General features: G+C 37.1%; 2 protein-coding genes across 2 annotated transcripts; one reads left to right on the top strand and one right to left on the bottom strand.

Annotated features, from left to right (window-relative positions):
- Positions 1 to 9,766: 9,766 nt before the first annotated feature.
- Positions 9,767 to 11,404, bottom strand: LOC113873870 (non-specific lipid-transfer protein-like protein At5g64080). Its single transcript, XM_027512217.1, has 4 exons — positions 11,071 to 11,404; positions 10,918 to 10,944; positions 10,315 to 10,383; positions 9,767 to 9,903 (listed from the first exon to the last, which is right to left on the bottom strand). The coding sequence occupies exons 1-4, from the start codon at positions 11,402 to 11,404 to the stop codon at positions 9,767 to 9,769; spliced, it is 567 nt and encodes a 188-aa protein (XP_027368018.1).
- A 621-nt stretch (positions 11,405 to 12,025) lies between these two features.
- Positions 12,026 to 13,186, top strand: LOC113873091 (non-specific lipid-transfer protein-like protein At2g13820). The gene is made up of 3 exons (XM_027511065.1): positions 12,026 to 12,394; positions 12,687 to 12,797; positions 13,036 to 13,186. Exons 1-3 carry the CDS (start codon positions 12,070 to 12,072, stop codon positions 13,167 to 13,169), a joined length of 570 nt encoding a protein of 189 aa, XP_027366866.1. The 5' UTR covers positions 12,026 to 12,069; the 3' UTR covers positions 13,170 to 13,186.

Here is a 13,186-nt window from a genome sequence, read left to right as displayed (position 1 = left end):
AAATTTGGTTTACCTTAAGTAAACTGGTTTTGTTAAAATATGATTTAAATGCTTATGGATTATGGAAGAATAACATTTTGGTACCTTAACCTTTCGTTTAATATCATTTTTACACCATATTTTAGTTCCTACGTTGACCACCTGTTATTAGAAAAAACAGAGTGCATTTACTAGTACATGTTGAATCAAAGGAGTAAAAAAAAGAGCTCTCTGATAAACAGGGTGCATTTAGATAAAATTTTCATGATTTATATTAGCATACTTAAAAAATTCAATAACAATAAGTCATTTTAGCTTCTTCACTATAGTAGTACCTATTTAGTTGATGCTTGTTGCTGAGTTTAGAAAGGCCTCTAATGAGAGGTAGTAGAAGGTATCATAACACTTATAAGAATAGGTGTTGTAATGACTTCAGAACCAGAAACGACAGCATCTTTCACAAAATTTACCTAGCTGGTGCAGCTAATGATTATGGGTATTAAACAATATGAGAATTTTTTTCCAACAAACCAACCCAATAATTTAGATCAATTAAAGAGATAAGTTAGTCATAACATTCTATGCATGATAGACACTATGTGTCTGTGTCTATGTAAGATTGCACTTGTATCAGCTATGTGTTCAAATAATGAAAATAAATTCCATGGTTAAGAAAAATTTACAGCAACTTAATGTGTAATCTTGTCTTTCATTATTACCACGTCATATTGTATGATACCGATATTGAATGTGTTAGGTTGTTGGATTTGCATAAAATAGAATCGAATTAAGCTCTCTAATTTTATATTGTAATTAGAAACAAAATGATATTTATGAAAAAAAAAACAAACTCCTTTATTTGGAGTGGAACTATGGCCGATATAGCAATTACAACCCTCGTACTTTGTCCCACGAATAATGTGCACCTCAATTCCATAATGCACGCTCCTCTCTAATGCAAGGTTTCCTGCCTCCCAACTCTGATCACTAGTCTACGGCGACAATGATTTTTTCTCTCGCATCCCAGGCCAGTGTAATGTATAAAGTCCTTGTTGTCAAGGTCATCTTCGTACCCACCAGAAACAATAACACTTGTGGCTATGGGTTCCCTACTAGAACTCAGGCTCCCAGCAAAATAATCAATCCCACCTTGTTGATGATAGTGTAACCCAAGCACACATGACTCAGTCCTAAAGAAAAAAAAAATCCCCAACCATAATCCCAGGTATTATCCCAACAATTTTTACATCTTCGTTCAGCCACAAGTTTTGCCCTCTCATTAGGTCTGCGGCTACCACGTCTGTCCGAGATACCTTGTCAAACTTTCACAGACAGAGACAATCGTAAATCATCCTAGTTCTTTTCACCTTCTCACGATAATCCATCAACATCACCATCGAGTAAACCACAACCTTAACGAGATGCTTTCGCTTTCTCTTCCTATTCTTCGCTAGCGCCGCCACGTACGTTCCTCCCATGCTGAGGCACAGGAACGATCGCCGGGTCTGAGACATTGGGCTATGAGGAATCCATCCCAATTTGCTCAAGAAGAAATTGAGGGGAGGTTCTCAAGAAAGGAAAAGGAAGAAAATCCAAGTGGGCCGTTTGGGCGAGAGAAGTTTTCAAGAAAGGGAGAGAATAATACTCCAAAAGCTTTTAAAGGAAGAGAAGAAAATTGAAGTGGGTCTTTTGGGCAGGAGAGATTTTCAAGAAAGCGAGAGACAAATACTCTAGAAGCTTTTAAAGGATGAGAAGAAAATTGAAGTGGATCTTTTGGGTATGAAAAGTTTTTAAGAAAAGGAAAGAAGAATACTACAGAAGCTTTTGTTATTTTTCTTTTGAGTCTTTTGGGCTAATCCTAGGATTAAGCGTGTTTGACAAGTTGTAAACTCAAAAACCAAACCTTTCCACATCATACCAGTAATTATCAATCTTATACAATGCATCATATTTATAAATCATACCGGTAGCACTAGCACTGTTCTCCTACTTTGTCCCACGAATAATGTACACCTCAATCCCATAATGCATGCTCCTCTCCAATGCAAGGTTTCCTGCCTCCAACCTCTAATCAATAGTCTACCGCAACAACGATTTCTTCTCCCGCCCTCCCAAGCCAGTGTAATGTATAAGGTCCTCGCTGTCAAAGTCATTTTTGTACTCACCAAAAATAATAACACTGGTGGTTATGGGTTTCCTACTAGAACTCAGGCTCTCAGCAAAACAATCAATCCCACCCTGTTGATGACAGTATAACACAAACACACATGACTTAGCTCCAAACAAAAAAAAAATCTCCAACCATAATATCAGGTATTATCCTAACAATTTTTACATCTTCATTCAACCACAAGTTTTGCCCTCTCATTAGGTCTGCGACTACCACGTCTACTCAAGATACCTTATTAAACCTCCACAGACGGAGACAGTCGTAGATCAACCTGGTTCTCTTCACCTTCTCATGGTAATCCATCAGCTTCTCCGCCGAGGGAACCACAGTCTTAACCACATACTTTCATTTTTCTCTTCCTATTTTTCTCTAGCATCGCCACCGTTTGTTTCTACCCCTGCTAAGGCCCAAGAACGATCGTTGGGTCTGAAATAGTGGGCTACGAGGAATCCATCCCAGTTTGTTCAAGAAGAAACTGAGGAAGAGGTTTTCATGAAAGAAATAAAAGAAAATTGAAGTAGTTCTTTTGGGCGTGAGAAGTTTTCAAGAAAGGGAGAGAAGAATACTATAGAAGCTTTTAAAGGAAGAGAAGAAAATTGATATGGGTCTTTTAGGCGAGAGAGGTTTAAAGGAAGAAAAGAAAATTGAAGTAGGTCTTTTGGGTGCCTTTTGGCTCAAGTTCTAGTTTTAGTCTCTTTTGGTCCTCTTTTGCTTAACTGCTAAGGAACGAGCACAAAACTCATTTCAGGTCCACGACCTCCAGGAAAGTTACTCGTAGGACTCAAAGGAAGGATTCCCCTCCGCTCTCTCCTCTTCTGACGCTTCCGGTGCATTTGGATCAAAGTTTCGATTTTGGTCTCTTTTTTGTCCCCTTTTGTTTAGCGGCTACGGAACGCATGCTAAATTAGTTTTCAACCACTGAAACTGTTTATAAATGACTCCTAGGACTCAAAAAAATGGTTTCCCACCGCTCTCTCCCCTTCTGACGCTTCCTGGAGCATTTGGACCCAAGTTTCGGTTTTGGTCCCCTTTTGCTTAATGGCTAAGGACCGCATGCAAAACTAGCCTCATGCCGTTGAAACTCTATGAACGTCACTCATAGGAATCAAAGGAAATGTTCCCCACCACTCTTTCCCCTCCTGACGCTTCCTTGTGCATTTGGACCCAAGTTTCAATTTTGGTGTATTTTTTGTCCCTTTTTGCTTAACGGCTAAGGAATGCGTGCAAAACTAATCTCTGACCACTGAAATTCTTTGAAAATGACTCCTAAGACTCAAAGAAAAGATTTACCACCGCTCTCTCCCCTTCTGGCGCTTCCTAGCGCCTTTTGGTTTAAGTTCCGCTTTTGGTCTCTTTTGGTCTCCTTTTGCTTAGCGGTTACGGAACACATGCAAAACTAGTCTCCGGTCACTGAAACTCTTTTAAAATGACTCCTAGGACTAAATCGAAGGATTTCCCACCGCTCTCCCCTTCTGGCGCCTTTTGGCCCAAGTTTCGATTTTGGTCTCTTTTGATCCCTTTTTGCTTAGCTGCTAAGGAACATGCACAAAAATCATCTCAAGTTGCAGGAACTCAATGAAAGTTACTTGTAGGACTCAAAGGAAAGATTTCCCTCCACTCTCTCCTCCTCTGACGCTTCCCAGTGCATTTGGATCAAAGTTCGATTTTGGTCTCTTTTTGGTCCATATTTGCTTAGTTGCTACAGAACGCATGCAAAACTAGTTTCCAACTACTGAAACTTTTTGTAAATGACTCCTAGGACTCAAAAAAATGATTTTCCACCGCTCTCTCCTCTTCTAGCGCTTCCTAACGCCTTTTGGCCCAAATTCCGAGTTTGGTATTTTTTGGTCCCCTTTTGCTTAGCGACTGAGGAACGGGTGCAAAATTAGTCTTAGGCCGCTGAAACTCTATGAACGTCACTCATAGGAATCAAAGGAAATGTTTCCCACCGCTCTCTCCCCTCTTGACACTTCCTTTTGCATTTGGACCCAAGTTTCGATTTTGGTGTATTTTTGGTCCCCTTTTGCTTAGCAGCTAAGAAACGCGGGAAAAACTAGTCTCCAGGCACTGAAACTCTTTGAAAATGATGCCTTGAACTCAAAGAAAAGGTTTCCCACCGCTCTCTCCCCTTCTGGCGATTCCTAGCGCCTTTTGGCCCAAGTTCCAGTTTTGGTCTCATTTGATCCCCTTTTGCTTAGCGGCTACGGAACACATGCAAAACTAGTCTCCAACCACTGAAACTCTTTGAAAATGACTCCTAGGACTAAACCAAAGGGTTTCCCACCGTTGTCTCCTCTTCTGGCGTCTTTTGGCGCAAGTTTCGATTTTGGTCTCTTTTGGTCCCATTTTGCTTAACTGTTAAGGAACGGGCACAAAACTCATCATAGGTCGCAGGAACTCCATGAAAGTTACTCGTAGGACTCAAAAGAAGGATTCCCCTCCGATTTCTTTTCTTCTGATGCTTCCCGGTGCATTTGGATTAAAGTTTCAATTTTGGTCTCTTTTTGGGCCCCTCTTGCTTAGCGGCTACGGAGTGCATGTAAAACTAGTTTCCGGCCACTCAAACTGTTTATAAATGACTCCTAGAACTCAAAAAAATAATTTTTCACCACTCTCTTTTCTTCTGGCGCTTCCTAGCGCATTTTGGCCCAAGTTTTGTTTTTGTTCTCTTTTGGTCCCCTTTTGCTTAACTACTAAGGAATAGGCACAAAACTCATCTCAGGTCGCAGGAACTCCATGAAAGTTACTCGTAGGACTCAAAGGAAGGATTTCCCTCTGCTTTCTCCTCTTCTGACGTTTCTCGGTGCATTTGGATCAAAGTTTCAATTTTGGTACCTTTTTGCTTTGTGGCTACGGAACGCATGCAAAACAAGTTTTCGACCACTGAAACTGTTTCTAAATGACTCCTAGGACTCAAAAAAATGATTTCCCACCGCTCTCTCCTCTTCTGGCGCTTCCTAGCACCTTTTGGCCCAATTTTTAGTTTTAGTCTCTTTTGGTCCCCTTTTGCTTAGAGGCTGAGGAATGAGTGTAAAACTAGTCTCAGGCCACTGAAACTCCATGGAAGTCACTCCTCAGACTCAAAAGAAGGGTTCCCCATCGCTCTCTCCCCTTCTGACGCTTACTGGAGCATTTGGAGAGGAGCATGTATTATAGGATTGAGGTGTACGTTATTCGTGCGACAAAGTACGAGGGCAGTGCTAGTGCGACTGGTATGGTTTACATGTATGATGTATTGTATAAGATTGATAATTACTGGTATGATGTGAAAAGGTCTGGTTTTTGAGTTTACAACTTGTCAAACACGCTTAATCTTAAGATTAGCCCAAATGACTCAAAATGAAAATAACAAAAACTTTTGTAGTATTCTTCTTTCCCTTCTTTAAAAACCTCTCGCGCCCAAAAGATTCACTTCAATTTTTTTTCAGCAGACCAACCCAATAATTTAGATCAATTAGAGGGATAAGTTGGTCATAACATTCTATGCATGACAGACACTATCTGTGTGTGCTATGTAAGATCGCACTTGTATCAGCTATGTGTTCAAATAATGAAACTAAATTCCATGGTTAAGAAAAATTTACAGCAACTTAATGTGTAATCTTGTCTTTCATTACTACCACGTCATACTGTGTGATACCGATATTGAATGTGTTAGGTTGTTGGATTTGTATAAAACATAATCGAATTAAGCTCTCTACATTTTAGATTGTAATTAGAAACAAAACGATATTTATGAAAAAAAACAAACTCCTTTATTTGGAGTGGAACTATGGCCGATATAGCAAGCGAAGTTCAACATCAACTACACAGTAATCAATGCCTAATGCAGAAGCAGAAAAAAGAGGAAGAAGTCATTCAGTTACAAATAGCACTAGCACAACCCTCGTACTTTGTCCAACGAATAATGCGCACCTCAATCCCATAATGCACACTCCTCTCTAATGCAAGGTTTCCTGCCTCCCACCTCTGATCACTAGTCTGCTGCGACAATGATTTCTTCTCTCGCATCCCAAGCCAGTGTAATATATAAAGTCCCTGTTGTCAAGGTCATCTTCGTACCCACCAGAAATAATGACATTCTAGTTTTGCACTCGTTCCTCAGCCGCTAAGCAAAAAGGGACCAAAAGAGACTAAAATCAGAACTTGGGCCAAAAGGCGCTAGGAAATGCTAGAAAAGGAGAGAGCGGTGGGTAACCATTTTTTTTAGTCCTAGGAGTCATTTATAAACAGTTTGAATGGCTGGAAACTAGTTTTGCATGCGTTCCATAGCTGCTAAGCAAAAGGGGACCAAAAAGATACTAAAATTGAAACTTTGATCAAATGCACCGGGAAGCGTCTGAAGAGGAGAGAACGGAGAAGAATCCTTCCTTTGAGTCCTACGAGTAACTTTCATGGAGTTTCTACGACCTGAGATGGGTTTTGTGCCCATTCCTTAGCAACTAAGCAAAATGGGACCAAAACTTGTGGCTGAACGAAGATGTAAAAATTGTTGGGATAATACCTTGTAATGTATAAGGTCTCCATTGTCGAGGTCATTTTCGTACCCACCAGAAACAATAACACTTGTGGCTATGAGTTCCCTACTAGAACTCAGACTCCCAGCAAAATAATCGATCACACCCTGTTAATGACAGTATAACGCAAACACACATGACTCAGCTCCAAAGAAAAAAAAATCTCCAACCATAATATCAGGTATTATCCCAACAATTTTTACATCTTCGTTCAGCCACAAGTTTTGCCCTCTCAGTAGGTCTGTGACTACCATGTCTACCCAAGTTACCTTGTCAAACTTCCACAGACGGAGACAGTCATAGACCAACCTGGTTCTCTTCACCTTTTCATGGTAATCCATCAGCTTCTCCGCCGAGTGAACCACAGTCTTAACCACATGCTTTCATTTTTCGAACGATTGCCGAGTCTAAGACATTGGACTACGAGGAAGAGAAGAAATTTGAAGTGGGCTTTTTGGGCGGGAGAAGTTTTCAAGAAAGGGAGAGAATAATACTCCAGAAGCTTTTAAAGGAAGAGAAGAAAATTGAAGTGGATATTTTGGGCGGGAGAGGTTTTCAAGAAAGGAAAATAAGAATACTATAGAAGTTTTTGTTATTTTTCTTTTGAGTCTTTTGGGCTAATCCTAAGATTAAGCGTGTTTGACAAGTTGTAAACTCGAAAGCCAGACCTTCTCACATCATATCAGTAATTATCAATCTTATACAATGCATCATACACGTAAATCGTACCAGTGACACTAGCACTGCCCTCGTACTTTGTCCCACGAATAATGCACACCTCAATCCCATAATGCATGCTCCTCTCTAATGCAAGGTTTCCTGCCTCCCACCTCTGATCACTAGTTTACCGCGACGACGATTTCTTCTCCTGCCCTCCCAGGCCATTGTAATATATAAGGTCCCCATGTCAAGGTAATCTTTGTACCCACTAGAAATAATAACACTAGTGGCTATGGGTTTCCTAGGAGAACTCATTCTTCAAGGAAGATAATCAATGCCACTCTATTAATGACCATGCAACTCAACTACACACAACTCCGCCCTAAATAGAAACAAATCCCCAACCATAATCCCAGGTATCGCTCCAACGATCTTTACATCTTCGTGCAGCCACAAGTTTGGCCGTCTCATTAGTTTCGCTGTTGCCACGTCCATGCGAGCCACCTTATCAAACTTCCATGCGGATAGAGTCGTAGATCAACTTGGTTCTCCGCACCTTCTCGTGCAAATGCATTAGCTTCTCCAGTGAGTAATTCACAGCAGCCTTAACCAAATGCGTTCGCTTTCTCTTCCTACTCTTTGCTATAGACGCCACCATCCGTTCCTGCCCCTTCTGAGGCACAGGAACGATCGCAGGGTCTGAGACATTGGGTTGCGAGGAATCCATCTCAGTTTTTTCAATAAGCTGAGAGAGAGGTTTTCAAAAAATGAAGAGAAGAAAATTCAAGAAGCTCTTATTATTCTTCTTTTGGGTCTTTTGGACTTATAATCCTAGGATTAAGCAAACTGCGTGTGTCTTAGAGACCTTTCTGGAACCCAAGATACCTTATACATGCATATTAATAACTTGTTTGACACGTTGTTAGCTTAACTAAGACCAACATATCTAGATGAGCTTATAAAATAATAATTTTATTTTAAGACAATATTAAGTATATTTATTAAAAAATTTAAAAATTAATTGAATGGAATAAAATAAGATTTCACCAATGTTATATAGAAGTTTTTTCTCTATGGATGACAAAAAGAGATAGACATGCACTCAAGATACTGTTTGGTTGCTAGTAAGCAAATGGTTGGGATATTTCTTACAGTTTGGGTGAAAAGTTATATAAGAGATAATGTTCACAACATAGAAAGTTTCTTGTGTTGGTGGAGGATTGATGGGATATCTTACAAACAAGGTAAATTTGATCACTTTTAATTTTTTTTAAGACTAGAGTTTATAGGCATTCTCATTGTCTTGGCTTTTCCAGGTTCAACATCAATTAGCATGTCTTTGCACCAAACAAGCTTTTGCTTCATATGTTGTCATTTGACTTATGGACAAAAGGAGGGTGATGAGCTAAGGAAGAATTCAGATGTAATGGAAATACTTGGAAAGACATGGTTTCTCCGAATTCACAGCATAGGTAATGAGAGATCTCCTCAACGATTCTAGAACACGAGTAAGCCTTTTATTCAAGTTTTAGAACTGTTTGATCATATTTATGTATAAAAAATACTTTTTAAGTTGAAAAGAATGTTTAACAATTTACCATAGTTATGTAATTTAAGAAAAAAATAGACCAAATATTAACTTATTTAATATTTTCAGAAATTTATAAAATAATTTCTTAAAAAAATTGACCAAATTACTATTTAAAAAAAAATAAAAAAAAGGACCTTCATCATGTCGTACGAATAAAAATCAAATGAAGTATTTAATACTGAGAAAATACTTTAACTTAATTCAAAATTTGTGATCACTTATAAGTTACGTGTCTATTTAGTCTATAATTATATTTATGATAAAAATATATATTTTAATTAAAAAATGGTAGCTGCAATCAATTTGGTACAAATTCTAATTATATTTAATCATTTAAATTTAATTTTATTCAATTTTAAAATAAATAAACTTTACCTAGTTAGTTTTAGTTTCTTTGAAATGAGATATATCAAATTATTTAATTTAGTTTGTTTGTAAGTATGTTACGGATTTAAATATATTTTTAGTCTTTATATTTTTATAATTTTTTTATTTTACTCCTTCTGCATTATTTTCTATAATTAAGTTCTGCTTTTATGTTTTTTTTTAATCGCATGTTTACTGCTAAAATATGCAGCACGATATAAATATTAAGTAACTATCATCTCTGTGGAAACTGGAAAGTACGCATATAATATATGCCTCAACGTGTATCATTTATTTCATTATTTTTGAATGTATAAACTGATAGAAAATACAATGAAATTATGTGAGATTTTGAGTATGATGAACAAAATACATCAAGCACAGGAACCAAGATTAAGCATTCATTAGGTACCTATTACCCATTACCATGATTCTAAATTTCATATTGATATCAATAGAATGCAGTACTTGTCAATTAGGGATTCAGAAGTACTGGTCTAATTCCTGCAGTTTTCGTGGGCGCTTTTGCTTTGTCATTGTTAATTCTGCTGGTGCTGGTGACAATTTTGGTTGTAGAATCTCAGATTTGGGAGCTTCAGCTATGGCAATGGTTTTGGAAACTGCACCAGGTATAGATAAGTTGATTTCCCGTTATTTTGTCAAATTTTTATACAAGATTGATGGTAGAGGACAATTAACAGAGCTTCTTTTTTATTTGATACTTTTGGATTTAAGATTTCTATAGTTTCTGGAAGAACAAGAAATAAAAATTCATATCATAAATTTAAACAATCACATCCTGCAAAGCCCACAAACAATTGGGTTGAAGAAGAAATGAATAATTTGTTACGTGAAGATTGAAACAATGTAAACGTACATATATTATTAATGTGAAAAATGAAATTTCTATATTTATTAAGTTGTAACATTTATTACGTGCCTAAAAATGTACCACGCATTTATTTAATTTTGTTCGTTCAAAATTATTTTTTTGGGGACAATGTTTTAAATTTCCAAGCAAATTATATTACCTTGTGGGCTTAAGGGAGGTGGAGCAATGGGCGCAAGAGTTGGGTCATTTGATCCAAGTAGAGCCGGGCCTGACAATAAAATAGTTTTAATAATAATACATGGTTTCCGCCTAAAATTCAATTGTTCCAAATTAAAAGTTTCAACCTAAAAAGTTTATATTTTCCCAAAAAACCGTACAAAATTAGTGTTACAAAAATATATGAAAATGAATTTATTATATTTGTTTATCTGTTAAGAATGAAATGGATGGATATAACATATGACAAGATTAATTAAATAGGATAAAGTTGTTATTCTATTGTTTAGAGATATTTTTATAATGAAATGGAAAAAAAAATAACTTTAACTTGTATCTTCAAATTAAAGGAAATAAATATATTGAATGGATTGGAATTGAATATATTCTATCAAGTTTTTTTTTTTTTAAATAACTGAACCTAATACTCTTCTTTCTTTTAAAAATTTTTTAGGACTAAAATAATAATGAAATAAAAAAAGTGTTAGTAAGTGAAAATGCCCTAGCAAAAGCTTCCATAAAATGTGGGGCTGGTTAGTGTTTCCGATTATAAAATATCAAAACAATTGAATACATCAATCAATACCTGGAGCCGGTAAAGGAGAACCAGAGGCTGCAATGTACAAAAACTCTATTATATTAGAAATCCAATTATTTTATTGGGGAACGAAATGGAAAAGGTCATAAAAATTCAGAGTCATTTTAGTTGCAATTGCATGCAATGGAACAAGAATTGCACCTTTGCACAGTGCAGGCATTTCACTTATGTTGCATGCTTGTGGAAGGAAGAGGGCAAGAACTTGGTTTATGGGTAGTTGGAATGGAACGTTGGCTGATAGCAGAAGGCATGCACACTCCATATTAGTGCTTATCAAAGACAGTAATGAATCACAGCACGTATCTGACGGCGTTAGACCCTTATTGGTGCTTCCCGTTATTAAGTTGATGCATGGGGTAACGCTGTTAATCATAGAGGTTGTGCAAGGAGTGCTAATTTGCCCAGTTACCAAATTTACTGAAGTGATTACAAGAGTTGATATCACTGTCATTTGAAAAGCACTGAGCTGTCCCATGAGGATCATCAGTATATTGGCTGTGAGAAGAATTAATGATGAGTTGTCTCATGATTAGATTCAGATAAGGACATGATTTATATTTTGCAATTGCTCCACAATATTCAGGTAGATTAGAACATGATATAGGAGTTCAACTACCTCACCTAACTTACTATTAGATTCATCTTGTCAATATTATTGGAGTTGTAGTTTGGTATGGTTGGCCAGAATTTAGCTTTTTCATATTTTGGGACCAAATTTTTTGTTATCATACCATAATGGCACATTTCATCATTGTGCATCGATTTGCATCACAGTTTTGCATCGATTTACAATTTAAAACTTTTAGAAGATTTAGGCCACGGCTGATCTTCATATTTGTGGCACCAGAGTCAAACACATTCTAGAATATTTTCAAAATTTTTATTATATTAAATAACCGATTAGTTGTAGTCATAGATAAACGCTTTCTTTTAAGAAAAAGTTAGCCTTTATATGCAAACAGGGTAGGCAACCTACATTTACTTGTCCATTTCTTGTAACATTTTTGCTATATAAGTCATACTTGTGTTCCTTTTCTTTCTCATTCAAACATCAATTAGTATCAATATCACAACAAAACGTATCCACATCCAGAGTTTGAGAGTTTTGAACAGTGACAAGTTCCAAGAAATAGAACTATAATGGGTTTTAGAGGGTTTGTCCTGTGTCTAGTTGGGGTGCTGGTGGCCACTATGTGGGCTCAAAATGCAGCCCAACCAGGCTCAGGTTGCACCAGTGCACTCACTGGGTTAAGCCCATGTCTGAACTACATAACGGGAAGTTCCACAACGCCATCAGCTTCATGTTGCTCACAGCTCTCTAGTGTAGTTCAATCTTCGCCACAGTGTCTCTGCTCTGTGCTTAATGGTGGGGGTGCCACTTTTGGAATTACCATAAATCAAACGCTTGCTCTGTCTCTCCCTGCCGCTTGTAAAGTGCAAACTCCCCCTGCTAGTCAATGCAAAGGTAATAAATAATATGCTTTTTTAATTGTACAAACCCCTATTTTATTTTTTATTTTAAACTACAAGTAAAACTAAGTTATATATTGGCTAAGAATAAATAGGCTCTTATTAACCAATAGTTTAGAGATATTTATTAAAGAATTTAAAATATTTTTTATTAGCATCACTTTAAGATACATTTAAAATTATAAAAAAAAATTGTATTAATAAATTTGGTAATATGCCCTTTTGAGATGCCAATTAGCATCTGTTTAATAAATACTAACTTCGTTCTATGTCATGAATTTAATTAGCCGGCAATGGAGCAACACCTCCATCGTCAGCACCAGTTGGTTCACCATCTGATTCTTCAGCTGAATCACCCGATGGCTCAATTACACCTTCTGCTTCAGATTTTCCCTCAGGTATACAGCAGTCTGGAGTTGTATAATAAACTTGAAATATTCATTTTGTAGGTAAGTTGCGTGCACTAAAATAATTAATGGATAATTTTTAAAATAATAGAATGTCAGTCATTGATTCACATAGTTCACATAGACATTACAATTGCTAGTCATTGATAAGGTTATATCGGCACATGAATTACAAGCATAAATATAGCAGAAAATGATGTTATTATAAGGTTTTTTTGGTGAATTGCAGGAGGTGGAGGATCTAAAACTGTCCCATCAACAAACGGTGGTTCATCCGGTGGAGGTACTAATAGAGTCCCTTCACACTTGGTGCTCTATCTTCTTGCAATTGTGTCTTGTGTCTCCACCTTCACGATGTTCTGATTTCGAGTCAACACAGA

Source organism: Abrus precatorius, unplaced genomic scaffold (assembly GCF_003935025.1).
Source record: "Abrus precatorius isolate BTA unplaced genomic scaffold, Abrus_2018 Scaffold7, whole genome shotgun sequence".
In the NCBI taxonomy this organism is placed as follows: Eukaryota; Viridiplantae; Streptophyta; class Magnoliopsida; order Fabales; family Fabaceae; genus Abrus; species Abrus precatorius.
This window is presented reverse-complemented; position numbering and strand designations above follow the sequence as displayed.

Excerpts from the sequence above, each read along its gene's own strand:
- LOC113873870 (XM_027512217.1), bottom strand. The coding sequence starts at position 11,404 with ATGGGACAGCTCAGTGCTTTTCAAATGACAGTGATATCAACTCTTGTA. Across the intron at positions 10,945-11,070 it reads AATGCCTGCACTGTGCAAAG|CCTCTGGTTCTCCTTTACCG; the intron begins GTGCAATTCTTG and ends TGTACATTGCAG. Across the intron at positions 9,904-10,314 it reads ACCTCCCTTAAGCCCACAAG|TTTCCAAAACCATTGCCATA; the intron begins GTAATATAATTT and ends TACCTGGTGCAG.
- LOC113873091 (XM_027511065.1), top strand. The coding sequence starts at position 12,070 with ATGGGTTTTAGAGGGTTTGTCCTGTGTCTAGTTGGGGTGCTGGTGGCC. Across the intron at positions 12,395-12,686 it reads CCCTGCTAGTCAATGCAAAG|CCGGCAATGGAGCAACACCT; the intron begins GTAATAAATAAT and ends GAATTTAATTAG. Across the intron at positions 12,798-13,035 it reads TGCTTCAGATTTTCCCTCAG|GAGGTGGAGGATCTAAAACT; the intron begins GTATACAGCAGT and ends GGTGAATTGCAG.